The sequence below is a fragment of the Callithrix jacchus genome, chromosome 16 (genome assembly GCF_049354715.1).
Source record: "Callithrix jacchus isolate 240 chromosome 16, calJac240_pri, whole genome shotgun sequence".
NCBI lineage: Eukaryota > Metazoa > Chordata > Mammalia > Primates > Cebidae > Callithrix > Callithrix jacchus.
In genome coordinates, this window is record NC_133517.1 from 67,660,875 (window position 1) to 67,687,249 (window position 26,375).

Here is a 26,375-nt window from a genome sequence, read left to right on the forward strand (position 1 = left end):
CAGAGCAGTATGAGTTGCTGCCTATTCCTTCTTCTTGTATCTTCATCCCAGAAGGGTACCCACCAGATGTCAGCCAGAGCTCTCCTTTATGAGGTGACTCTTTGGCTATATGGGGGTCAGAGAGCCCCTAGAGGAGCCAGTCTGTTCCTTATCAGAGCTCAAGTGCTGTACTAGGAGCCTCATTGTTTCATTCAGAGCTGCTGGGCAGGGATGTTTAGATCTTCTGCAGTGGAACTCACAACCCCTGCTTTTCCCAGGTGCTCGGTCTCAGGAGGTTGTGGCTTTATTTGTAAGTCTGTGACGTGTTTCTGCCTTTTTTCAGAGATGCCCTGCCCAGCAAGGAGGGAGTCTAGTCACAGTCTGCCTGTAGAGGTGTTGCTGAGCTGCCATGGGCTCTGCTCAGTTGTCATGTAAACTTTCTTGCAGTTTTGTTTACATGGGTAAGGTTTGAACTGCCTCAGAATGGCAGCCTGCCTCAGTAATGGTGGCCCACCTCAGTAACGGCAGCCTGCCTTGGTAATGGCCAACTGCCTCTGTAATGACCAACTGCCTCTGTAATGACCGACTGTCTTGTTAATGGTGGGCATCCTTCCCCCCATGGGGCTTGAAGGTCCTGGGTGGAGCACAATCTGCTGCACTGGCTGTAAACCCCTCAAGCCAGTGGGTTTTAGATTGCTGGTCTTTGTGGGGTTGGACCCGCTGAGACTGTTCCCTTGGCTCCCTGCCTTCAGCCCCTCCCTTTCAGGGGAATGGGCAACTCAGGTGTCTGTCTCGCAGGTGTTTCAGGTGCCAGTTAAAAGGGTCACCCGGATTTGTGCTTGTTTTTGTGCTGGAAACCTGTGGTGCTGGCTGAAACACCATGCTGGAAACCTGTGGGGCTTGTCAACCGGCAGGAATCTTCTGGTCTGTGGGTCACAAAAACTGCAGGAGAAGTGTAGTATTGGAAAAACAGTGCCGGAGTGGCTGAAAAGCCCCTAATGGTCTTTGTTGGGTAGGAGGAAGGGGTTCTCTGGTCTGCTGCACTCTCTTGGTGAGGCAGCACCCCACCCTGCCTGTGCTCACTCTCTTTGGACTACACCCACTGTTCAACCAGTCCCTTTAAGATGCACCTGGTACCTTGGTTGGAAATGCAGAGGTTGCTTGCCCTCTGTGCCTCTCTTGCTGTGAAGGGTGCTCTGGAGCTTCTCCTATTGAACCATCTTGGTTGCTCCCCCTATTTTTCTTTTAAAGATGGGGTCTTTTTCTTCCTCTGTCACCCAGACTGGAGTCTGGCAGTGGCAAGATCATAGCTCACTGTAACCTCAACTCCTGGGCTCAAACAGTCCTGACACTCAGCCTCCCAAGTAGCCAGGACTACAGGAGCATGACCCCATACCCAGCTACTTTTTCTTTTTTTCTTGTTGTAGAGATGGCATCTCACTATGTTGCCTAAGCTGGTCTTGAACTCCTGGCTTCAATCAATCCTTTTGCCTTGGACTCCTAAAGCACTGGAATTATAGGTGTGAGATACCACACTTGGCCTATAACTTGTATTAGTCCTTGAAACTGTGACATGGTAAAAGCCCCATAAAACTGCATATCTCAACCACACCTCGGCTTTCTGTTGAAACTGCTCTCTGTGAATCTGACGTGATAGGCACCAGTCCAAACCTAAGCCATCTTGGCCCCTGTGACTTGTAATAAGTAACTAAGGTCCATAATTTCCACCTCTCCGGGCAATGTGTAAACTAATGCTTATCTTGACTTCTGTGAACCACTTAAGTATAACAATTGAAATGTCCAAAGCCCCTCCCCGTAACCCCCCAAGTGGTACTTTACAGAATGTCCAAAGTCCACTGTCCCTTGGAATGTCCAAAGCCCCTCACCTCCAACCCCACCCAGGAGGTGGTTTACAGGCATAAAAGGTCTTGACACCCTCCTTTCGGGGCCATGGCTTGGAGAGACACGAGTCCTCTGTGGCCAGTGGCAACAAAGTCCCTGCAGTTTAACATACTTTTGTCTTAGTGTTAACTTTCTGTGCTTACTCCAGTACAACATCTGGAGGGTCCAGCAAGACTTTCTCTTCATCCATCACCAGACAAAAGCCATCTCAGAGTCTTGCCTGGGCAGCCGCTCCCACCTTGAGGACCTCTAGGGGAGGCATCCCCTGAGACGTTTCAGGGCCCCAGAGTTCTGGCCCTGTGAAGGACAGGCGACTACCTGGTCAACATTCACCCGAAATTCCTCAGGGTCCTGGGAACCTCCGGAGGTAAGTCAGGTCTGGAAATCAGGGGACCGGTCCATCAGGAGGGCCTGAGTCATTGCAACTCTGACCAGGCAAGTCTATCGTGAGATGTCACTGGAGGCTCGGGTTGCCTCAGTGGAGGCTCGGGTCATTTAGTGTTTGGCTGTTTTTCATAACCTCAGTGTGTGTGAGAGAGTGAGTGTGTATATATGTAGTCCCATGGCTGGAAGGCTACAGGGCTTGTACGGGCCTTCATCCGTGGTTCCATGGGGACATCATAAGGCATAACGGTGATTCATCTCAGGACTAAAAATTCTGAGGTGACTAGGCCCAGGATTTATACAGGTACACCTTAGCGAAGACACTCTGAAACATCCCTCCAGGGACATGGCTGGGCAGGCAACAGACTGATCTTCTTCGGGGGACACCCACGTGTGTTCATGTATCTCTTATGTGGTTCTGTCTTTATTGTAAGTCCTCTAGTTTCCCAAGGCAGTTACTAGCTAATATACAGTGGTTTAAACCTGTTACTCTTAAAGTAAATATTTGGCTAAGTAATTAACTTCAAAAAACTCCAATTGAGTTTACACTCCTGGAAATAACTGTTCTCTTTCTTTTTCTTCTTCTTATTCTATCATTGAGGCCTCATTCTTCCTCTTTTTCATGTCCCCGCCCCCCCACAAAAAAAAATTCTGCCCCTGATGACTTAGGTGTGGTTTTCTTCTCTGTCTTAGGAAATCAAACTTTAAATAAAAAAGTACCAGCCCTCTTTGCCTGTTCAAGGTGAAAAAGGAGTAATAGTCTCTTCTGTCAAAAAAAAAAAAAAAAGACAGAAAGAGGAAAGAGAGAGGGAGAGGGAGAGAGAAGAGAGGAGAGAGGAGAGAGGAGAAGGAGAGGAGAGAGGAGACAGAGAGAGAGAAGAAAGTAGAGGAGGGAAGAAGAGAGAAAGGAGAGAAACAGAGAAAAGTAGTAGAGGGAAAAGAGAGAAAAAAAGAGAAGAGAGAGAGAGAGAGAGAAGAGAGAGACAGAAAGGAGGGAGAGAGGAATTTAATGCTTTTCAGAGTCCCTGTGTGTGAGAAGCATTTTTTTTTCTTTTTTTAGCCGACTGCCAGCTCTGCCCAGCTTGGGGAACTTGCAGTCACTATGGCTTGGCTGCCAGCTCTGCACAGCTCAGCTGGCAGTCACTGCAGCTTAAGAAGCCTTTCCGACTCTTTGTAATGCAAATGCCCTGTTAGCACAGTAGTTAAGTTATAGGACCTGCAACTGCCAGGTCGTTGGTACAACTCCTCAGTAATTTCTTGAGGGGATTTAAAAGCTAAGGAAAAACCAAATAAGGTTGTGTAGCTCCTGGCCTGGTACCCTGGTCCAATGCATAACGACCAACTTCAAGGTTGGGTTCTCAGGCTTCTGACTTGGAGGGTTCAGAAGACAGAAAGATGAGGGAAAGTTCAGAACGTTTTGAAGACTTGTTAAATTGTTGTGAACAAAATGCAGAAAATGACATGGACAATGAATTCCAGGCTAAGGTGGTCTTAGATGGAGAATCGGAACTCACTGGGAACTAGAACAAAAGTCACTTTTGTTATGAATTAGCAAAGAGGTTAGAGGTAATGTGCTGCTGCCCTAAGGATCAGTGGAATTTTGAACTTGAGAGAGATGATTTAGAAGAGCTATCTGGTAGAAAAAGTTTCTAAGCAGCAAGGTGTTCAAGATGTGGCCTGGCTTTATCTAAGAACATTTGCTCATATGTCTGAATGAATAGTTGAACTGAAACTGGAAGTTATATTTAAAAGGAAGCAGAGCAAAAAAGTTTGAAAAATTTGCAGCCTAACCATGTGGTAGAAAAGAAAAACCCATTTGCAGGGGAGGTGTTCAAACTGACTGCAGAAATTTGCATAAGTAAAGAGGAGTAGGAATGTTAATAGCCATGACAATGGTTGAAAGGCCTGGAAGGTATTTCAGAGACCTTCATGGCAGATGCTCCCATTACAGGCCTGGAGGCCTAGAAAGAAAAATAGTTTCACGGGCCAGGACCAGGGTTGTTCTGCCCTGCACAACCTAAGGAAGCTGCTCCCTGTGGCCCAGCTGTTCCAGCTCCAGGCTTGGCTAAAGGGGTTCCAGATATGTCTCAGGCCACTGCTTCAAAGGGTACAAATTGTAAATTTTAGCAGCTTCCATGTGGTGTTAAGCCTGCAGGTGTGCAGAAGGCAAGGGGTAAGGTTTGGGAGCTTCCGCCTACATTTCTGAGGCGATATGGAAATGCCAGAATGTCTAGGCAGAAGTCTGCTGCAGGTTTGTGACAGTAAGGAAGGGAAATGTGTAGCTGGAGTTCTCACACAGTGGGGCACTGCCTAGTGGAGCCGTGAGGAGAGAACAACCATCATCTAGAGCCTAGAATGGTAGATCCACTGATGGCTTGCACTGTGCACCTGGAAAAGCTGCAGGCACTCAATGCCATGGAAGCAAGCATGGGGGCTGTGCCCTGCAGAGCCACAGGGGCAGAGCTAACCAAGGCCTTGGGAGCCCATTCCTTTCATCAGTGTGGCCTGGATTTGAGACATGGAGTCTTGCATTGGCACCTGTATCTCCTTTGTTCTGGTCGATTTCTTTTTTTTGCAATGGGAGTATTTAGCCAATGCATGCACCCTCATTTTATCCTGGGAGTAAATAGCCATTATTTTTTTTTCATTGGCTCATTGGTGGGAGGGATTTGCCTTGTCTCAGATGAGACTTTGGACTATGGACTTTTGAGTTAATGGTGAAATGAATTAAGACTTGGGGGATTGTTGAGAAAAGTGGATTGTATTTTGCAACGTGAGAAGGGCATGAGATTTGGGCGGCATCAGAGGCAGAAAAATATGGTTTGGATTTGTGTTCCTGTCCAAATCTCATGTTAATTATAATTCCCAGTGTTGGAGGAGGGGCCTTGTGGGAGGTAACTGGATCATGGGGGTAGATTTCCCCTTGCTATTCTCATGATAGAGAGTGAGTTATCATGAGATTTGGTGGTTAATAAGTGTGTAGCGCCTCCCCTTCCTTTAGTATTGTCCCTCCTGCTTTGGCCATGTATGACTTTGCATTTTGGGAAGGGCTGCCAGTGGTATTGTGGAAGGACTATAGGGAGACAGAAACTTCCTGCTAAACTTTCTAACAATTTTGGTTGAGCATGAATTTTCCAGGGCAAACAGGAAGTGCAGATTCGATCACAGAAGCCATGGCAGGTGGGAAGGAGTGAAGTCTGAAAGCCATATCTGCTTTCTCAGCAGGGAGGCTTATAGCCTGGGGCAAGAACTCAGCCCTGCATACCATCTGCCTGGATACAAATCTAGTACTTTGGTGGAGCATGGTGGGAGTGAGACTGGCCTTGCTGGCTGCCTGGGAGCTGTCTGAGGCCCATTATGGCTAATTTTCCCCCACTTCCCTGGTGAGTTATATGATGCAGCAGAGGCAGCCATAATCCCCCTGGGAACATAACTCACTGGCCTGAGAACCACCAACCCCCACAGTGGCTGCAGCAAGTCTTGCCCAAAGAGAGTCTGAACTCAGATATGATTAACCTTGCCCCCAACTGATGGTCTTTCTTTACCTGCCCTGGAAGCCAAATATAAAGGCATAATCTCTTGGAAGCTCTATGGCACTGCTCATTGCCTGAGAAATCCAAATGCTTATCTAGGCAGGCTTGTATCCCCACTATACTACCACAGCTGATGCTGTGTTGAAAGCACCACCTCCTCGCTGGTGGTCAGCAAATTCAAGACTTTGGAGCAACTCATAAAAGAAAATCCCTGCTTCAAAAAAGGAGAAAAAGAATAGCTAATTCCACTGCCTGCAGCATCCTGGATAACACAGGTCCCGAGTCTGTCTATGTGACAACCTCACTGCTAGCACAACTGGCATTTGAGAAAACCAGCAGCTAATAAAAACTACAACCAAGGACTCTCATAGAGTCCACTCCACTCCCCTGTTACCTCTACCAGAGCATGTGCTGCTGTCCATGGCTGAGAGACCAGAAGACAAATCACATCCCAGAACACTTTGTGCGCATTCCCCAGTACCAGCCCAGAGCCTGGTAGCTCCACTGGGTGGCTAGACCCAGACGAGCAATAACAATCACTGCAGTCTGGCTCCTAAGAAACCTCATCCCTAAGGGAAGAGGCAGAGCAGAAAATCAAGGGATCATCCTGTGGGACAAAAGAGTCTGAACAGCAGCCCCTGAGCCTCAGATCTTTCCACTGACATAGTCCTAAATGAGAAGAAACCAGAAAAACAGTTCTGGTAATATCACAAAACAAGGAACTTTACCACCTCCAAAAGGTCACATGGGCTCATCAGCAATGGATCCAAAACTTAAAGGTGTAGCAATCCTGTTTACAGTTTCTCCTGCAGGCACTTTACTGTATCTTGAAATCATTGAAAGTATTTGGAAGAGGCATGGCTTTAGGCAAGTGTTTCATTCTTTTTGCAAATCCTCTTTTTATTTATCTTTAAAATAAGGATTGTTGCAAGATTGGATTTAGATAATACATGTGTGATATTTAATACAGAGGAGGGATTCAGCACAGTAACTCCTGTTGTACAGAGCTCCACATATAGGCAGTTCAGAAGTGCTTCCCAGGACCCTGGCACTGGTGCTTGTCCCTCCTGCTGAAGTTGTTTTTCTTGATGTCCAATGGCTGAATTCCAAATTCAGCACATAGGCTAGAGGAATATGGGCCAAAGGAGTTGTTTTAGCTACTCATGCTGGGAATCCATGAGTCCAAGACTTGCTCAGGTAGATCTGTATGTAAAAGGAAATGGGTGTGGCTTCTGAAAAAGCCTTTTAAATTCTGATTCAGGACATATATGATTAGATGCTACTTGATTTTGTTCCACAGAATTTTGGGCTGAGAAGGACTTGAGAGGTAAGGTTCTGTGATCTAAAACCAGTTTCAGACTTACTCTTCTGGAAATAAAGAGGGCCCTCCCTGTGCTTATTTTTCTAGGATACTGCATTGGAAACTGAGTCAGGGACCCATTGGTGAGAAGGAAACAGTGAGTAGAATCACATTGATCTGGTCCTGGAGTTTGTCTGTTTCCTGCTTGGCAGCAGGAGGTCTGAAGATGGGAAGGGGCCCTACTCAATCGTACTATTTCTCTCTCTTTTTCTCTTTTTTCAGACGGAGTCTCACTCTGTCACCCAGGCTGGAGTGCAGTGGCACTATCTGGGCTCACTGCAATCTCTGCCTCCCAGGTTCAAACAGTTATCTGCCTCAGCCTCCCAAGTAGCTGGGATTAGAGGTACCTGCCACCACACCCAGGTGGTTTTTATATTTTTAGTAGAGACAGGGTTTCACCATCTTGGCCAGGCTGGTCTTGAACCTCTGACCTCGTGGTCCACCCACTTTGGCCCCCCAGAAAGTGCTGGGATTACAGGTGTGAAGCACCGTGCCTAGCCAATTTCTCTGTTGGACAAAAGGATGTACAACCTGGTAAGTCCTAATGGGATCGGGGGATGAAAAAGAAAAGATAATATCATCAGTGACAAAAATGTTCAGGATGAGTTTGTGAAACGAGTTGAAGATTTTTTTCACCTATATAATTTGACTGAAAAGAAAGTTAAGTTCTTCTTAATCATGGAGAATTCCAGAGAGCATGTAAGGCTAAGGAATATATCTCTGATACATTAGTGTACAGGTCCAGTCGTAGAGAAGCTTCTTTTGTTCTCATTATTCTCTGTTTTCCAGTGACCTTTTACATGGCTCATATCAGAGAGAATTGAAATGGTCACATCAGAACTTTTACATGAACTGTTAAAAATTCTGTCTCTCTTCATTATTAAACATTTTTAGAATGTTCTAAATTAAATTACATATAGTTAGAAAATCCTGTTTCTATTTGTTATAATTGCAGCAATGCAATTATACTTTTAGTTATTTTTAAATGTACAGTTACTTTTGACTCTAGTCACCCTGTTGTGCTATCAAATACTAGATCTTATTCAGTCTTTCTGACTACTTGTTTTTGTACTCATTAACCATCCCCACCTCCCTCCTACATCCTAATACCCTTCCCAGACTCCGGTAACACTCATTTTACTCTCTATCTCTGTAACTTCTATTGGCTTAATTTTTAGCTCTCATAAATAAGTGAGAACATGGACAGTTTGTCTTTCTGTGCTTGGCTTATTTTCCATCTATGTTGTTGTGAATGACAGGATCTCATTCTTCTTTATGGCTGAGTAGTAGTACTCTGTTATGTATATGTGTCACATTTTGTTCACCTATTCTTTTGTTGGTAGATACTTGCATTGCTTCCTGATCTTGGCTATTGTGATCAGTGCTGCAACAAACATGGGAGTGCAGATATCTCTTCAGTGTACTGTTTTTCTTTCTTTTGGGTGTATATCCAGTAGAGAGATTGCTGGGTTGTATGGCAGCTCTATTTTTAGCTTTTTGAGGAAGGTCCAAACTGTTATCCATAGAGGCTGTACTAATTTACATTCCCACAAATGGTACAAGGTTCCCTTTTCTCAACCTTCTCTTCAGCATATTTAGTATTTGTCTTTTGGATATAAGCCATTTTAACAGGGGTGAGGCATCTCATTGTAGTTTTGATTGAGATTTTTCAATAATTAAAAATTTTGAGTAACTTTTCATATGCCTGTTTCTTACTTGCATGTATTCCTTTGAGAAATGTCTATTGAACTCTTTTGCCAGTATTTTACTCTGATTATTAGATTTTTTCCTGTAGAGTTGTTTGGGCTCTTTATATTTTCTTGTTAGTAATCCCTTAGCAGATGAGTAGTTTCCAAATATTTTCTCCCATTCTGTGGGTTGTCTTTTTCTGTTGTTGATTGTTTCCTTTGCTGGCAGGAAGCTTTGTAACTTGATGAGATTCGATTTGACAGTTTTTGTTTGGTTTCCTGTGCCTGTGCCTGTGCAGCCAACAATGCAGCCTTTCCCCATTGCTTATTTTTTGTCAGGGTTTTTGCAGACCAGATACTTGTAAAAGACAAGCCATGGGAAAAGACTGCATTGTTGGCTGCATGTGTGTCTTCTTCAATAAATGGTGCTGGGATACCTGACTAGCCATAGGCAGAAGATTGAAACTGGACCATTTCCTTATACCATATACAAAAATCAACCGAAGGTGGATAAAAGACTTAAATGTAAAACCCAAAACTATAAAAAGCCCTAGAAGACAACCTAGGCAATACCATTCTGGACAAAGGAACTGGCAAAGATTTCATGATGATGCCAAAAGCAATCACAATAAAAGCAAACATTGACAAATGTGATCTAATTAAACTTAAGAGCTTCTGCACAGCAAAAACGCTATGAGCAGAGCAAACAGGCAACCTACAGAATGCGAGAAAACTGTTACAACTATGAATCTGACAGAGGTCTAATATCCAGCATCTATAGGGAACTTGAGCCAATTTATCAGAAGAAAAAACCCCATTAAAAAGTGGGCAAACAACATGAACAGACACTTTTCTAAAGAAGACATACATATGGCCAACAATCATGTGAAAAAAGCTCATCATCACTGATCATTAGATAAATGCAAACCAAAACCACAATGAGATACCATCTCACACCAGTCAGAATGGCTATTACTAAAAAGTAAAACAAACAAACAAACAAAACCAGATCCTGGCAAGGTTGAGGAGAAAAAGGAATGCTTCTACACTGTTGATGGGAAAGTAAATTAGTTGTGAAAGGCAGTTCAGTGATTCCTCAAAGTCCTAAAGACAGAAATACCATCTGACCCAGCAAGCTCATTACTGGGTATATACCCAAAGGAATATAAATCACTCTATAATAAAGACACGTGTGCGTATATTCATTGCAGCACTATTAACAATAGCAAAGACATGGAATCAACTTAAATACCCATCAATTGTGGACTGGATAAAGAAAATCTGGTACATATACCTCATGGAATACTGTGTAGCTGAGAAAAGAACAAGATCAAGAACAGCTCCCAATGGAGCTGGCAGCCCTTATCCTTAGCAAACTAACACAGAAACAGAAAACCAAATATCTCATGTTTTAACTTATAAGTGGGAGCTAAATGATGAGAACACATAGGTTCATGGAGGGACCAACACATATCCTCTACTGGAGGTAGAGGATGGAGTGTGGGAGGAGGGACAAAATTAGGAAAAATAAGAATGGATACTAGGCTTAATAACTGGGTGACAAAATAATCTATATAAGACACCTCAGTAACAGGAGTTTACCTATATAACAAGCCTGCCCATGTGCACCTGAAACTAAAATGACCCATAAAATAAAATAAATCTCTCTCTGAAAAAGAAAGAAGAATTTCCCTGACCTTTTAGTTGTTGTAAGCAAAAACCAAAATCTCTCTACCACAGGTTTTGAGAGCATCAGGAACCATTCATTTATGATACCACTCATGATTTGTGAATATGCATGAGCTCACTAGTAAAATCATTTGGTGAAGATTTGTCTTTATCACTATGCTGTAAGCTCCAAGAGATTAGAGGCCATTCTTATGTTGCTCACCACTATATTGCCAATTCCTGAGAGAGGGCCTAGCATCTAATGGGTGCTTATTAAATGTTTGCAGAATGAATGAATAAACAGGAAAATCCACAAATTAATTAGTGAAGAACCAATTTCCCTGGAATTGTAGCAAACCATCCTTTTCATAGATGTTGTCTCTACCTTCAGTGTAGACTAGGACCTGATCACTTCTCATCACTTTGAGTGAAATGCCCTGGCCTCATCTCTCACTAACGATGACCTGTAGTATCACAAAACTGCCCTAACTAGACTCCCACTTCTGCCTGTACTCCCTTACTGGATGCTGTTGTCAACACGGCCACCACAGGCATCTCTCTTCGAAAGATGCATCAGATATGTCGCTTGTGTGCTCAAATCCCTCCAAAGACTTTTAATCTCACTTCAAGTAAAAGAGAGTGATGAAAATGACCAACAGGGGCCTTCACCAACTTGCCCTCAGTTTCTTCTGACCTCATCTTTTTTCTTTTCACCTCACTTATTCCAGGCATACATTGCTTCCAAGTTTTTGCACTTGCTGATTTCTCTACCTGGCATTCTTTTCTCCACATAATGTTCATTGTTTATACCCTGCCTCCTCTACATTATTGTTCAAATGTCACTTCTCAGTGTGGCTTTCTCTGTAAACATACATACATAATGTCTACCACTACTCATATCATCTTAACATAAGCCCGGCCTTCCCTCTGGCCCTTTAGTTGATGATAGTATTCAGCCCTTCCTTATTCCTGTTATTTAGAGTATTCGTAAGTTACAGGTGAGGAGAAACCCAGGCTTTCCTACTCCAACCATAAGGGGCAATGAATTTCACTGCAGTGCCTCTGTCAGAAGCCCCAATTGTCTTTAGAATCCCAAAGTTAGAAGCCAGTTGTGGTGGTGGGTGCCTATAATCCCAGATTCTAGGTAGGACAAGGTGGGAGAATCACTCGAGCCCAAGAGTTCAAGATCAGTCTGGGCAACATGGCAAGACCCCATCTCAAAACAACAAAAAAATGAACTCGAAGTTGAGAAAGTTATAATGTCATCACTATTTTAAATTAAGACCTGCTAATCTCATATGTAGATCTTTTCCTTTAGGGGAAATATCAATTGGTGAGAGTTTAACCATTTTCTTCTCCTCCCAACTGAAATTTGTGCTCTCCTTTCATCTCCCCTAGCAATATGTCCTCTATGTTCCACTGCATCAGCAAAAGTTTTGTCAAAGAGTTTGGAAGAAATGACCTGACGCCTGTTGAATGTGGGTACCATGCCATCAAATTACGTCAGTTTGCCGTCTTACAAAAGACCGAAAGACCTTTTTTAACTTTTTGGAAAAAGTATGACTATGCTCTACTTAATTTCTCCCTCAGTGACATCCTGGAGTCAAGTCCTTCAGTCCCAGGTATCATCAGTCAGAGGCCAAGGAGACGAGGGGTAAAAATCATTGGTGGGGGCCGGGCGCGGTGGCTCAAGCCTGTAATCCCAGCACTTTGGGAGGCCGAGGCGGGTGGATCACGAGGTCGAGAGATCGAGACCAACCTGGTCAACATGGTGAAACCCCGTCTCTACTAAAATACAAAAAATTAGCTGGGCATGGTGGCGCGTGCCTGTAATCCCAGCTACTCAGGAGGCTGAGGCAGGAGAATTGCCTGAACCTAGGAGGCGGAGGTTGCGGTGAGCCGAGATCGCGCCATTGCACTCCAGCCTGGGTAGCAAGAGCGAAACTCCGTCTCAAAAAAAAAAAAAAAAAAAAAAAAAAAAATCATTGCTGGTCAGATGGAGTGATGGCCCAGCCTCCAAAAATAACTGAGCACCCAGGAAGGAGTTCTCAGGACCACCCTTTCCTGTAGGCAAGGGGCAAGGAGCAAAGACAAACTGAGACAAATTGAGAATCCTACTAATTATCTGGTTGTAGGTGTTCATTAGGTCATTTAATATTTGCATCAGGCTCAAGAGGTGAAGATGTTATCCCAACTTTACGTAAGAGTAAGTAGAGTGCTATACATTGATCTGTTCAAAGTTATGTACCTAAGGGCTGGGAACTGTGGCTCATGCCTTTAATCCCATCACTTTGGGGGCCGAGGTGGGCAGATCACTTGAGGCCAGGAGTTTGAGACCAGCCTGGCCAACATGTCAAAACACTGACTCTATTAAAAATACAAAAAAATTAGCCAGGCATGGGTGGTGGACTCTTGTAGTCCCAGCTACTTGGGAGGCTGAGGCACAAGAATTGCTTGAGCCCAGAAGGCGGAGGTTGCAGAGAGCTGAGCTGTACCACTGCACTCTAGCCCGGGTGACAGAGTGAGACTCTGTCTCAAAACAACAACAATAACAACAAACAACAACAACAACAATTAAACAAAAAACAAAGTTATGTACCTGGAACTGGTAGAACTGAGATAGAAACCCAGGTCTGTCTGGCTCCACCCCTTAAACATTTTCCGCCCCCTTGTGCTGCCCTCTGAGGCTGGGTGCTGTGCCTGCTGCAGAGGAGACAGCGTGCCTGGAAGGATAATCCTATGGGTATTCCACATTGTACGTTTGACACCACTATTTCTCAGGGTGAATATTTTATCTCTGTCACACAGTGTCCAGTGGATTTAAACATTTTCCCTCTGTAGTAATTTACATGCACATTAATTGATTAGTTAATTTTCAACAGAGTTTTAAATGAGTGGGAGGGTTGGGGCAAAATATGTCTTTGTTATTTCATTTTACATACCAGCTGTTCTTGGCTAAACCTATGAATTCCTGAATGGATTCTTGGCTAAACCTATGGCCATCTTTTCTTTCCCCAGATAATGATGTGAATGGACCATTACATTTCTGTGATACTATGATCCGAAAGGATGAGGCTGCCATAGATGTGAATGTTGGTGTAAAATTGGGTGTGTCAGGGGGGCACTCTGCAGACCAGAAAGTCTCCCTCAAGTTTCAGGTTGTGACCATCTCAGATCCAAAGCTGGAAGTCTTTCAAAAAAGGTGAGGTCATGGGAGAGGAAGGGGATGGATCAATAGTATCCCAGGGGGTGCTTTCCTTGTACATAAAAATGCATCTAGCAGGCCTTGTTGCAGGGATCAAAATCAGGATGACAACATCCCAGATTCTGCTACTCTTCTTGAGTATTCATACCTTCTGTTACTCAAGTAATAATTATTGGTTACCTAACAAATACTTACCAGAGCAGTAACTACCCACTACTGTGTTGTTATATTCTTGGGACAGAATGAAAACAAGACAGATATAAATACCTGTCACATTTAAGAGAGAAAATAAGCAATAAAAAATAAATTAACAAAGTATTGATTTAAGTGAGATAAAGACTCAAACTGTTTAAATGACATGTACATTACTGTCTTTGGGTTTATTTTTATTGTTTTCAGCTCTATTGAGGTATAGTTTACAAATAAAATTGCATGAATTAAAGGTGTACAATGTGACGATTTGATGTATGTATATATTGTGAAAAGACCACAATAAAGTCAGTTAACATGTCTATTATTTCAGGTAGTTATTTTTTTTTTGTGGTGAGAGCATTTAATATCTACTCCCTTAGCAAATTTCAAAGATACAATGTAATATTGTTAATTATAGTCTGTGTACCCTTTGACCAATGTCCCTCCATTTTCCCGACCCTTTAGTCCCTGTTAACCACCATTATATTTTGTTTCTGTAAGTCTGACTTTTTCAGGTTCCACATATACATGAGATTATACAGTATTTGTCTTTCTCTGTCTGACTTTTGTTCAGCGTAATGCCATTCAGGTTTATCCATGTTGTTGCAAATAGCAGGGTTTCTTTCTTTTTTTATGGCAGAATAATATTCCATTGCATACACATACCACAATTTTGTTTTTTATTCATCTGTTGACAGGCACTTAGGTTGTTTTGGTGTCTTGGCTATTGTGAGTAATGCTGCAATGGACATGGAAGTGCAGATATGTCTCTGAGCTACTGATTTAGTTTTTATTGGCTGTATACCCAGAAGTATGATTGCTGGATCTTATGGTAGTTCTATTTTTAGTTTTCTGAAGAACCAACATACTGTTTTCCATATGGCTATATCAATTACTTTCCCATCAATAGCATACAAAGATTTCCTTTAATCCATGTCTTTGCCAACACTAATCTTTTTGTAAAAGCTATCCTAACAGATGCAAAGTGATGTCTCATTGTGGTTTTGATTTGTATGTCCCCGATAAGTAATGTTGAGCATTCTTTAATGTGCCTGTTAGCTGTATGTATGTCTTTTTTGGAGTAAATATCTATTTAGGTCCTTGGCACTTTTTTTTTTTTTTGGAGATAAGTCTTGCCCTGTTGCCCAGGCTGGAGGGCAGTTGTGTGATTTTGGCTCACTGCAACCTCCACTTCCTGGGTTCAAGAAGTTCTCCTGCCTCAGACTCCCTAGTAGCTGGGACTAACAGGTGCACTCTACCACACCTGGCTAATTTTTAATTTTCATTTTTAGAAGAGACAGGGTTTCAACATGTTGCCCAGGCTGGTCTCGAATTCCTGAACTCAGACAATCCTGCCTTGGCCTCCTAAAGTGCTAGAATTACAGGCATGAGTCACCCTGCCCAGCCTCCCATTTTTTAAATCAAGATTTTTGTTTTTGCAATTTAGCTGTATGAGTTCCTTATACATTTTAGATATAAACCCTTTATCAGGTATACGGTTTGCAAATATTTTTGACCATTCTGTAGGTTGCCTTTTTACTCTGTTGATTGTTTTCTTTGCTGTGCAGAAACTTTTTAGTTTGCTAGGTAGAGTACCACTTTTTCTTTTGCTGCTAATGCTTTTGGCATTATATCCAAAACATTGTTGCCATACCCAATCTTGAGGACATTTTTTTCCCCTTTGTCTAAAATGGTTTTAAGTTTCCATGTCTTATATTTACGTTTCTAATCTACTTTGAGTTGATCTTTGAGTGTGATATTAGGTAAGAATCCAGTTTTAGTCTTTTGCATTTAAAAAATCTTTTGCATGTGAAAAGTCTTCAGTTTTGTTGAGAAAACTGGTTAGTTTCCTCAACACCATTTTTTGAAGACTCTATCCTTTATCCCACAGTCTATTCTTGTCACGCTTGTCAAATATTGGTTGATCATACACATATGAGATTATTTCTTGGCTGTCTACTCCACTGGTTTATATGTCTTTTTATGCAAGTGCCATACTCCACTGGTTTATATGTCTGTTTTTATGCAAGTGCCGTAAGTTTTAACTTCTATAGCTTTGTAATATATTTTGAAATCAGGAAGTATGGGATGTCTAGCTTTGTTCTTTTTTAAAAATATAATTTTTATTGTACTTTAGATTCTGAGTACATGTGCAGATCTCGCAGAATTGTTGCATAAGTACATACATGGCAATGTGGTTTAGTGCCCCCATCCCCATGTCACTTATATCTGGCATTTCTCCCCACGTTATCCCTCCCCAACCTCCCTACCCCCCACTGTCTCTCTCCTAGTTTTCCCCAACAGACCCCAGTTTGTGATGCTCCCCTCCCTGTGTCCATGTGTTTTTATTGTTCAATACCCGCCTATGAGTGAGAACATGTGGTGTTTGATTTTCTGTTCTTGTGTCAGTTTGCTGAGAATTATGGTTTCCAGATTCATCCATGTCCCTACAAAGGACACAAACTCATTGTTTTTTATGGCTACATAGTATTCCATGGTGTATATGTGCCACATTTTCCCTGTCCAGTCTATCATTGATGGGCATTTGGGTGGTTCCAGGTCTTTGCTATTGTAAACAGTGCCACAATGAACATACGTGTGCATGTGTGTTTATAATAGAATAATTTATCTTTTGGCTATTTACCCAGTAATAGGATTGCTGGGTCAAATGGAATTTCCATGTCTAGGTCTATGAGGAATCGTCACACTGTCTTCCACAATGATTGAACTAATTTACACTCGCACCAACAGTGTAAAAGCATTTCTATTTCTCCACATCCTCTCCAGGATCTGTTGTCTCCAGATTTTTTAATGATTGCCATTCTAACTGGTGTGAGATGATATCTCAATGTGGTTTGATTTGCATTTCTCTAATGAACAGTGATGATGAGAATTTTTTCATATGTTTGTTGGCCTCATATATGTTTACTTTTGAAAAGTGGCTGTTCATATTCTTTGCCCACTTTTGAATGGGCTTGTTTTTTTTTCTTGTAAATCTGTGTTAGTTCTTTGTAGATTCTGGATATTAGCCCTTTGTCAGATCGGTAGATTACAAGATTTTTTTTCCATTCTGTTGGTTGCTGGTTCACTCTAATGATTGTTTCTTTTGCTGTACAGAAGCTCTGGAGTTTAACTAGATCTCATTTGTCGATTTTGCTTTTGTTGCCAATGCTTTTGGTGTTTTAGTCACGAATTCATTGCCTATACCTATGTCCTGAATGGTTTTGCCTAGGTTTTCTTCTAGGGTTTTTATGGTGTTAGGTCTTACATTTAAGTTTTTAATCCATCTGGAGTTAATTTCAGTGTAAGGTGTCAGGAAGGGGTCCAGTTTCTGTTTTCTGCACATGGCTAGTCAGTTATCCCAACACCATTTATTAAACATTGCTTGTTTTTGTGAGGTTTGTCATTACTGTATCCTGGTAGTATAGCTTGAAGTCAGGTAACGTGATGTCTCCAGCTTTGTTCTTTTTGCTTAGGATTGTCTTGGATATGCGGGCTCTCCTTTGGTTCCATAAGAAGTTTAAAGTGTTTTTTTCCAGTTCTGTGAAGAGGATCATAGGTAGCTTGATACTGTTGAATCTGTAAATTACTTTGGGCAGAATGGCCATTTTTACAATATTGATTCTTCCTAATTTTCCATTTGTTTGTGTCCTCTCTTATTTCCTTGAGCAGTGGCTTGCAGTTCTCCTTGAAGAAGTCGTTTACATCCTTTGTTAATTTTATTCCTAGGTATTTTATTCTTTTTGTAGCAATTGTGAATGGGAGTTTTCTCTTCATTTCATTCTCTTTTAGTCTGTTATTGGTGTATAGGAATGCTTGTGATTTCTGCACATAGATTTTGTATCCTGAGACTTTGCTGAACTTGGTTGTCAGTTTCAGGAGATTTTGGGTTGAGACAATGGGGTCTTCTAAATATACAATCATGTCAACTGCAAATAGAGACATGTTGACTTCCTCCTTTCCTAATTGAATACGCTTTATTTCTTTTTCTTGCCTGATTGCTCTGGCTAGAACTTCCACTACTATATTGAATAGGAGTGGTGAGAGGGGGGCACCCTTGTCTAGTGCCAGATTTCAAAGAGAATGCTTCCAGTTTTAGCCCATTCAGTATGATATTGGCTGTGGGTTAGTCATAAATAGCTTATATTCTTTTGACATACGTTCCATCTATACCTAGTTTATTGAGAGTTTTTAGAAGAAAGGGCTGTTGTATTTTGTCAAAGGCTTTCCTCTGCATCTATTGAAATGATCGTGTGGTTTTTGTCTTTGGCTTTGTTTATGTGGTGGCTTACGTTTATCAACTTGTGTATGTTAAACCAGCCTTGTATCCTCAGGATGAAGCCTACTTGATCATGATGGATAAGTTTTTTGATGTGCTGTTGCAATTGGTTTGCCAGTATTTTATTGAAGATTTTTGCTTCTATGTTCATCATGGATATTGGCCTGAGGTTTTCTTTTTTTGTTGAGACTCTGCCGGGTTTTGGTATCAGGATGATGTTGGTCTCATAAAATGATTTGGGAAGGATTCCCTCTTTTGGATCATTTGGAATAGTTTCAGAAGGAATGGTACTAGCTCCTCTTTGTATGTCTGGTATAATTCGGCTGTGAACCCATCTGGACCTGGGCTTTTTTTTGGTTGGTGGGGTATTAATTGCTGACTCAACTTCAGCCTTTGTTATTGGTCTATTCAGGGTTTCCAGCTCCTTCCTGGTTTAGGCTTGGGAAGATGCAAGTGTCCAGGAATTTATCCATTTCTTCCAGGTGTACTGGTTTATGTGCATAGAGTTGTTTGTAGTAATCTTTGATGGTAGTTTGTATTTCTGTGGAATTGGTGGTGATATCCCCTTTATCATTTTTTATTGAATCTATTTGACTCTTCTCTCTTTTTTTTTTTATTAATCTGTCTAGTGGCCTGTTTTGTTGATCTTTTCCAAAAACTAGCTCCTGAATTTATTAATTTTTGAAGGGATTTTTGTGTCTCTGTCTCCTTCACTTCTGCTCTGATCTTAGTTATTTCTTGTCTTCTGCTAGGTATGAGTTTTTTTGATCTTGCTCCTCTAGCTCTTTCAATTTTGATGATAGGGTGTCAATTTTAGATCTTTCTTTGCTTCTCATATGGGCATTTATTGCTATAAATTTTTCTCTAGACACTGCTTTAAATGTGTCCCGGAGATTCTAGTACATTGTATCTTCGTTCTCTTTGGTTTCAAAGGACATCTTTAGTTCTGCCTTCATTTCATTGTTTATGCAGTCAACATTCAAGAGCCAGTTGTTCAGATTCTATGAAGTTGTGTGGTTCTGAGTTTCTTAATCCTGAGTTCTAACTTGATTGCACTGTGGTCTGAGAGACTGTTTGTTATGATTTCCATTCTTTTGCATTTGCTGAGGAGTGATTTACTTCCAATTACGTGGTCAGTTTTAGAGTAGGTGTGATGTGGTGATGAGAAGAATGTATATTCTGCGGATTTGGGGTGGAGAGTTTTGTAGGTGTCTATTAGGTTTGCTCAGTCCAGATCTGAGTTTAAGTCCTGCATATCCTTGTTAATTTTCTGTCTCGTTGATCTGCCTAATATTGACTGTGGAGTGTTAAAGTCTCCCACTATTACTGTGTGGGAGTTTAAGTCTCTTTGTAGGTCATTTAAAAACTTGCTTTCTCTATCTAGGTACTCCTGTATTGGGGGAGTATATATTTAGGATCCTTAGCTCTTCTTGTTGCATTGATCCTTTTACCATTATGCAATGCCCTTCTTTGTCTCTTTTGATCTTTGTTGGTTTAAAGTCCATTTTATCAGAGACTAGGATTGCAACTCCTGCTTTTTTGGGCTCTCCATTTGCTTGGTAAATCTTCCTCCATTCCTTTATTTTGAACATATGTGTGTCCTTGCACATGAAATGGGTTTCCTGAATATAGCACACTGATGGGTTTTGACTTTTTATCCAATTTGCCAGTGTGTGCCTTTCGATTGGGGCATTTAATCCATTTACATTTAAGGTTAATATTGTTATGTGTGAATTTGATCCTGCCATTTTGATGCTAGCTGGATGTTTTGCCCATTAGTTGATGCATTTTCTTCATTGTGTTAATCGTCTTTACTATTTGGTACATTTTTGGAGTGGCTGGTACTGGTTGTTCCTTTTCTTGTTTAGTGCTTTCTTCAGGAGCTCTTATAAGACAGGCCTGGTGGTGACAAAATCTTCCAGCAATTGCTTGTCTGTAAAGGATTTTATTTCTCCTTCGCTTATGAAGCTTAGTTTGGCTGGATATGAAATTCCAGGTTGAAAGTTCTCTTCTTTTCTTTAAAGATGTTGAATATTGGCCCCCACTCTCTTCTGGTTTGTAGGGTTTCTGCTGAGATATCTGCTGTGAGTCTGATGGGCTTCCCTTTATGGGTAAGCCAACCTTTCACTCTGTCTGCCCTTAGCATTATTTTCTTCGTTTCAAGTCTGGCGAATCTGACCATTATTTGCCTTGGAGTTGCTCTTCTTGAGGAATATCTTTGTGGTGTTCTCTGTATCTCCTGGATTTGAATGCTGGCCTGCCTTGCTAGGTTGAGGAAGTTCTCATGGACAATATCCTGAAGAGTGTCTTCCAGCTTGGATTCATTCTCCTCACCACATTCAGGTACACTGATCAAACGTAGATTAGGTCTTTTCACATAATCCCATATTTCTTGGGGGCTTTGTTCATTTCTTTCACTCTTTTTGCTCTGATATTGCCTTCTCATTTTATTTCATTGAGTTGATCTTCAGTCTCTGATATCCTTTCTTCTGCTTGGTCGATTCAGCTTGAAACTTGTGTATGCTTTGTGAAGTTCTCTTGTTGTGTTTTTCAGCTCCATCAGTTCATTTATATTATTCTCTAAGCTGTTTATTCTCGTTAGCATTTCATCTAAACCTTTTTCAAGATTCTTAGTTCCTTTGCGTTGAGTTAGGATATGTTCTTTTAGCTCAAGTTTGTTATTACCCACCTTCTGAAGCCTGTTTCTGTCAATTCATCAGACTCATTCTCTCTCTAGCTTTATTCCTTGTTGGTGTGGAGTTGTGAGCCCTTGGAGGAGGAGAGGCATTCTGGTTTTTGATGTTTTTATCCTTTTTGTGCTGGTTTCTTCCTATTTTTGTGGTTTATCTACCTGTGGTCTTTGTAGTTGGTGACTTTCAGATGATGTTTCTGAGTGGGCATCATTTTTGTTGATGTTGAAGTTATTTCTGTTTTGTAGTTTTCTTTCTAACTGTGAGGCCCCTCTGCTGTAGGCCTGCTGGAGGTCCACTTCAGACCCTGCTTGCCTGGGGATCACTGACAGGAGCTGAAGAACAGTAAAGGTTGCTGCCAGTTTCTTCTTCTGTCATCTTCATTCCAGAAGGGTACCCACCAGATGTCAGCCTGAACTCTCCTATATGAGGTGTCTCTTTGGATATACAGGGGTCAGGGAGCTGCTTGAGGAGACAGTCTCTCCCTTATAGGAGTTCAAGTGCTGAGCTGGGAGCTCTTTTGTTCTGTCCAGAGCTTCTGGACAGGTACATTTAAGTCTGCTACAGTTGAACTCATAACTGCCTCTTTTCCCAGGTCCTCTGTCCTAGAAAAGTTGGCTTTATTTATAAGTTCCTGACATGCTGCTTTCTCTTTTTAGAGATGCCCTGCCCAGCATGGTGGCAGTCTAGTCATAGTCTGCCAGCACAGATGTTACTGAGCTGCTGTAGGCTCTGCCCAGCTGCTATGTGAACTTCCTGTTAGAACTGCCTCAGTAATGATGGTCTGCCTCAGTTATGGTGGACTGCGTTGGTAATGGCAAACCGAGTTGGACTGTCCCAGGTCCAGCTGTGCTTCCTGTGAAACTCTATCCAGAGCATTTGAGATTGCTGGTCTTTCTTGGGGGTTGGTCTGCTGAGCCAGATCACCTGGCTTCCTGTTTCAGCCCCCCTTTTTTTTTCAGTTGAATGGCAGCTCTGTATCCCAGGCATTCCAGGCACCTGTTGAAATGGCTGCCTGGATTTGTGTGAGTTTTGTGCAGAGACCCACAGTGCCGGCTGAAACAGCTGTACTGGAAACTTGTGGCACTTTTCAGCCTGGAAATCTGGTCTGTGGGCAGTAAAAACTCGTTTGGAAATGCAGTGATCTCCCACTCTCCAAATTCTTCTCACATTCGGCCAACTTGGATCTCTTCTTCCTAGCTTTGTTCTTTCTTGAGATTGCTTTAACTCTTCTGGGTCTTTCCATAAGAGTTTTGGGATTTTTTCCCTATGTCTGTGAAGAATGTCATTGGTATTTTGATAGGAATTGTATTTAATCTATAAATTGCTTTGAATAGTATGATATTTTAATAATATTAATTCTTCTTATCCATGAGCACAAATATTTTTCTGTTTATTTTTGTCTTCTTTAATTTCTTTCATCAATTTTGTAGTTTTCAGTATAAAGATCTTTCAGCTCCTTGGTGAAATGTATTCACAAGTGTTTTATTATTTTTGATGCTATTATAAATGGATTTTTTTTTTTGAGACAGAGTCTGACTCTGTCACTCAGGCTGGAGTGCAATGGCGTGATCTTGGCTCACTGCAACCTCTGCCTCTGGGGTTCAAGCAAAATGCCTGGCTAATGTTTTGTATTTTTAGTAGAGATGGGGTTTTGCCATGTTGGCCAAGCTAGCATCAAACTCCTGAGCTCACGTGATCCACCTGCCTCATCCTCCCAAAGTGCTGGGATTACAGGTGTGAGCCACTGTGCCCGGCCTACATATGGATTTTTAAAGATAGTTCATTGTTAATGTGTAGAAATACAACTGACTTTTAAATGTTGATTTTGTAACCAACAACTCGACTGCAATTATTTATTAGTTATAACATTTTTAAATTGGAGTTTTCAGGATTTTCTATGTATAAAATATAAATAAACAGAGGCAATTTTAGTTCTTTCTTTCCTGTTTAGGTGCTTTTTATTTATTTATTTTTCCCTAATTTCACTGGCTGGGACTTCCAGTGCCATACTGAATAGAAGCGGTGAGGGTGGACATTCTTGTTTTGTTCCTTATTTAAAAGAAAAAGCTTTCAGCTTTTCGACATTGAGCCTGATGTTAGCTGTGGGCTTTATTACGACTATGTATAGCCTTCATTATGTTAAGGTACATTTCTTCTATATCTAATTGGTTGAGTTTTTATCATGAAAGAATGTTAAATTTCATCAAGTGTTTTTACTGCATCTACTGAAATGATCATATGGATTTGTCATCAATTATGTTAATGTGGTGCATTATATTTATTGATTTGCATATGTTGAACTATTCTTTTATTCCAGGGATAAATTCCACTTGATTGTGGTGTATGATCCTTTTAATGAGCTCTTAAATTTGGTTTGCTAAAATTTTGTTAAGGACTTTTGCATCTAAGTTCATCAGACATACTGGCCTGTAATTTTCTTTTCTTGTAATGTCCTTTTCTGGGTTTGGTATTAGAGTAATGCTGGTATTGCACAGTGAGTTTGAATTATTCTTTCCTCTTCAATTTTTTGGAAGTGTTTGAGTAGGATTGATATTAATCTTCTTTTAATGTTTAGTAGAATTTACCACTGAAGGCATTTGGTCATGGGCATGTATTTTGGGAGCTTTTTTGATTACTGATTCAATTACCTTACTTGTTAATGATATGTTCATATTTTCTATTTCTTCATGATTCAATCTCAATAGGTCATATATTTCTAGGAATTTATCCATTTCTCTTAGATATCCCAGTTCATTGGTATATAATTGCTGATAACAGACTCTCATAATCCCTTTTATTTCTGTGACATCATTTGTATTGTCTCCTTTTAACTATAATTTTTATTTATTGGAGTTCTTCTTTCTTGGTTTGTCTAGATAAGGGTTTGTCAATTTTAAAATTTTTTCAAAAAACCCCTTCATTTTATTGACCTTTTCTATAGTTTTTCTATTTTCCATTTAATTTATTCTGCTCTAATGTTTATGATTTCCTTCTTTTGTCAATTCTGGGCTTAATTTGTCCTTTTCTAGTTATGTAAAGTTAGGTGGCTGATTTGATCTGAATTCTATTTTCTTAATGTAGGTGTTTATAACTATAAACTTTCCTCTTAGACCTGCTTTTGCTGTATCCCATAAGTTTTGGGATGTTATGTTTCATTTTTGTCTGTCTCAGATATTACTTGAATTCCTTTTTGATTTCTTCTTTGACCCCCAGGTTGTTCAGTTTAATTTCTACATATTTATGAATTTTCTGAAATTCCTTGTTGTTATTTCTAGTTTTGTACCATTGTTATTGGAAAAGATACCTGAAATAATTTCCATATTCTTTAATTTGTTAAGACTTGTTTTGTGACCTAACATGTGATCTAGCTTGGAGATTGTGTTGTGTGCTCTGGAGAAGAATCTGTAGTCTGCTCCTGTTAGGTGCAATGTTCAGTATGTGTCTGTTTGGTTCATTTTGTCTATAATGTTTTTCAAGTTTTGTATTTCTGTATTGATTTTTTTTTCTGGGTGACCTGGCCATTAGTAAGAGTAGGTATTAAAGTTTCCTACTAATTTTGTATTGCTATTTATTACTCCTTTCAGTTATTTTAATTTGATTTTTATATTTATGTGCTCTGATGTTTGCTGCATATTTGTAATAGTATCATTATATAATGGCTATAATGGCATTGTTCTATCTTGTTACAGTTGACAAGTTCACTTAAGTCAAATCAACTTTTATATATATATTTAGTGTTTTATATATATATGTGTATATATGACTGTATATACACCCCCCCAAATATATATATAAATATATATGAATGAAGGTGGCCATACATACATAGACACACACACACACAACACTATATATATATACACACACACTATATATATATACACTATATATGTGTGTGTATATATATATACACATATACAATGTGTGTGTGTGTGTGTGAGTCATTTTTTGCATTAGAATTTTTTTCCATCTCTTCCCTTTCAGCCTATGTGTCCTTAAAGCTAACACAAATCTCTTCTAGGCAGCAAGTCATTGGATTTTGCTTTCTTATATATTTATCCACTCTAGGTCTTTAGTTTGGAAAATTTAATCCATTTACATTTAATATAATTATTGATAGGTAAGTACTTACTATTGTCATTTTAATTGTTTTATAAGTTTTACAGTTTTTTTTCTTTCCTACTTTCTCACCTGCCATCTTCCTTTGTGATGTGATTACTTTTTGTGGTAGTATGCTTGATTCCTTTCTCTTAATTTTTGCATATCTACTGTAGGTTTTTTTTGTAGTTACAATGAGGCTTACCTAAAATATCTTATTCTTACAATATCCTATTTTATGCTGATAACAACTTAATTTTTGGGGAGTTAATTCTTTTTGGGGGGGGTTCAACTGATTTGGGACATTTTTGAGACTGTCTCACTCTGTCACTGAGACTGGAGTGCAGTGACACAATCTCAGCTAACTGCAACCTCTGCCTCCAAGGTTTAAGCAGTGCTCATGCCTCAGCTTCCCAAGTACCTGGGACTACATGTGTGTGCCACCACGTCTGGCTAATTTTTTTGTATTTTTAGTAGAGACAGGGTTTTGCCAAATTAGCCAGGCTGGTCTTGAGCTCCTGGCCTCAAGTGATCTGACTCCTTCGAACTTGCAAATTACTGGGATTACAGGCATGAGCCACTGTGCCTGGCCTTTAGCTTAATTTTGATTGCATAAAAAGCATTATATCTTTCCTTCTTCCCCTCATTGATATTTTAGTTTATTGATGTTATGATTTACATGTTTTTTATATTGTATATCTAATAACAAATTATTGTAGTTATTTTTAATATATTTAAAACATTTTTATATCAGAGGTGAAAATTGTTTATGTACCACATTTAGAATATTACAGAATTCTGACTCTGATTATATATTTTCCTCTACTGGTGAATTTTACACATTAATGTGTTTTATGTTGTAAATTAACATATTTTCATTTCAGAACTCCTTTTTGCATTTCTTGTAAGGAAAATCTACTGGTGAACTTCATCAGATTTTGTTTGTTTGGGAAAATCTATTTCTTATCTCTGAAGGACAGCTGAGTTTTGTATTCTTGTTTGACAGTTTCTGTGGTTTGAATGTGCCCTCCAAAACTCATAATGAAATTTAATTTTCATTGTACCAGTATTAAGAGGTGGGGCTTTTAAGAGGTGATTGGACCATAAATGTGCTGCCCTCATGGATGGATTCATATCATTATCGTGGGAGTTGGGTAGTTTTGGCAGGAGTGGGCTCTTGACAAAAGGGTGAAGTTCAGCCCTTGTATTCTCTTTGTCTTCTGTGTTTGCTTCTGCTTTTCACCATCTTCCATGAGATGACATTCACCAATGCTGGTGCCATGCTCTGAGAACTTCCCCGCCTCCAGAACCATGAACCAAATAAACTTCAGTTATTTATAATTTAGCCAGTTTGTCGTATTCTCTTATAGCAACAGAAAACAGTAGTTTTTCTT

At 40.5% G+C, this 26,375-nt stretch overlaps 1 protein-coding gene across 5 annotated transcripts in view; it reads left to right on the forward strand.

The window, feature by feature from the left end:
* The first annotated feature begins 1,925 nt into the window (after positions 1-1,925).
* The window catches only part of LOC100412432 (gasdermin C), a 47,419-nt gene continuing 22,969 nt past the window's right edge, over positions 1,926-26,375 (forward strand). The window contains exons 1-5 of one of the 5 annotated variants that reach the window (XM_078352438.1): positions 1,926-2,248; positions 7,207-7,255; positions 11,913-11,992; positions 12,105-12,136; positions 13,533-13,716. In XM_078352438.1, coding sequence (XP_078208564.1) covers positions 13,571-13,716 — 146 coding nt within the window. In that variant the 5' untranslated portion in view covers positions 1,926-2,248; positions 7,207-7,255; positions 11,913-11,992; positions 12,105-12,136; positions 13,533-13,570. Of the gene's footprint in view, positions 2,249-7,206; positions 7,256-11,912; positions 12,137-13,532; positions 13,717-26,375 lie in introns of all 5 variants that reach the window. The other 4 variants (XM_035277179.3, XM_008983268.5, XM_078352439.1 and 1 more) reach the window with 4 other exon arrangements.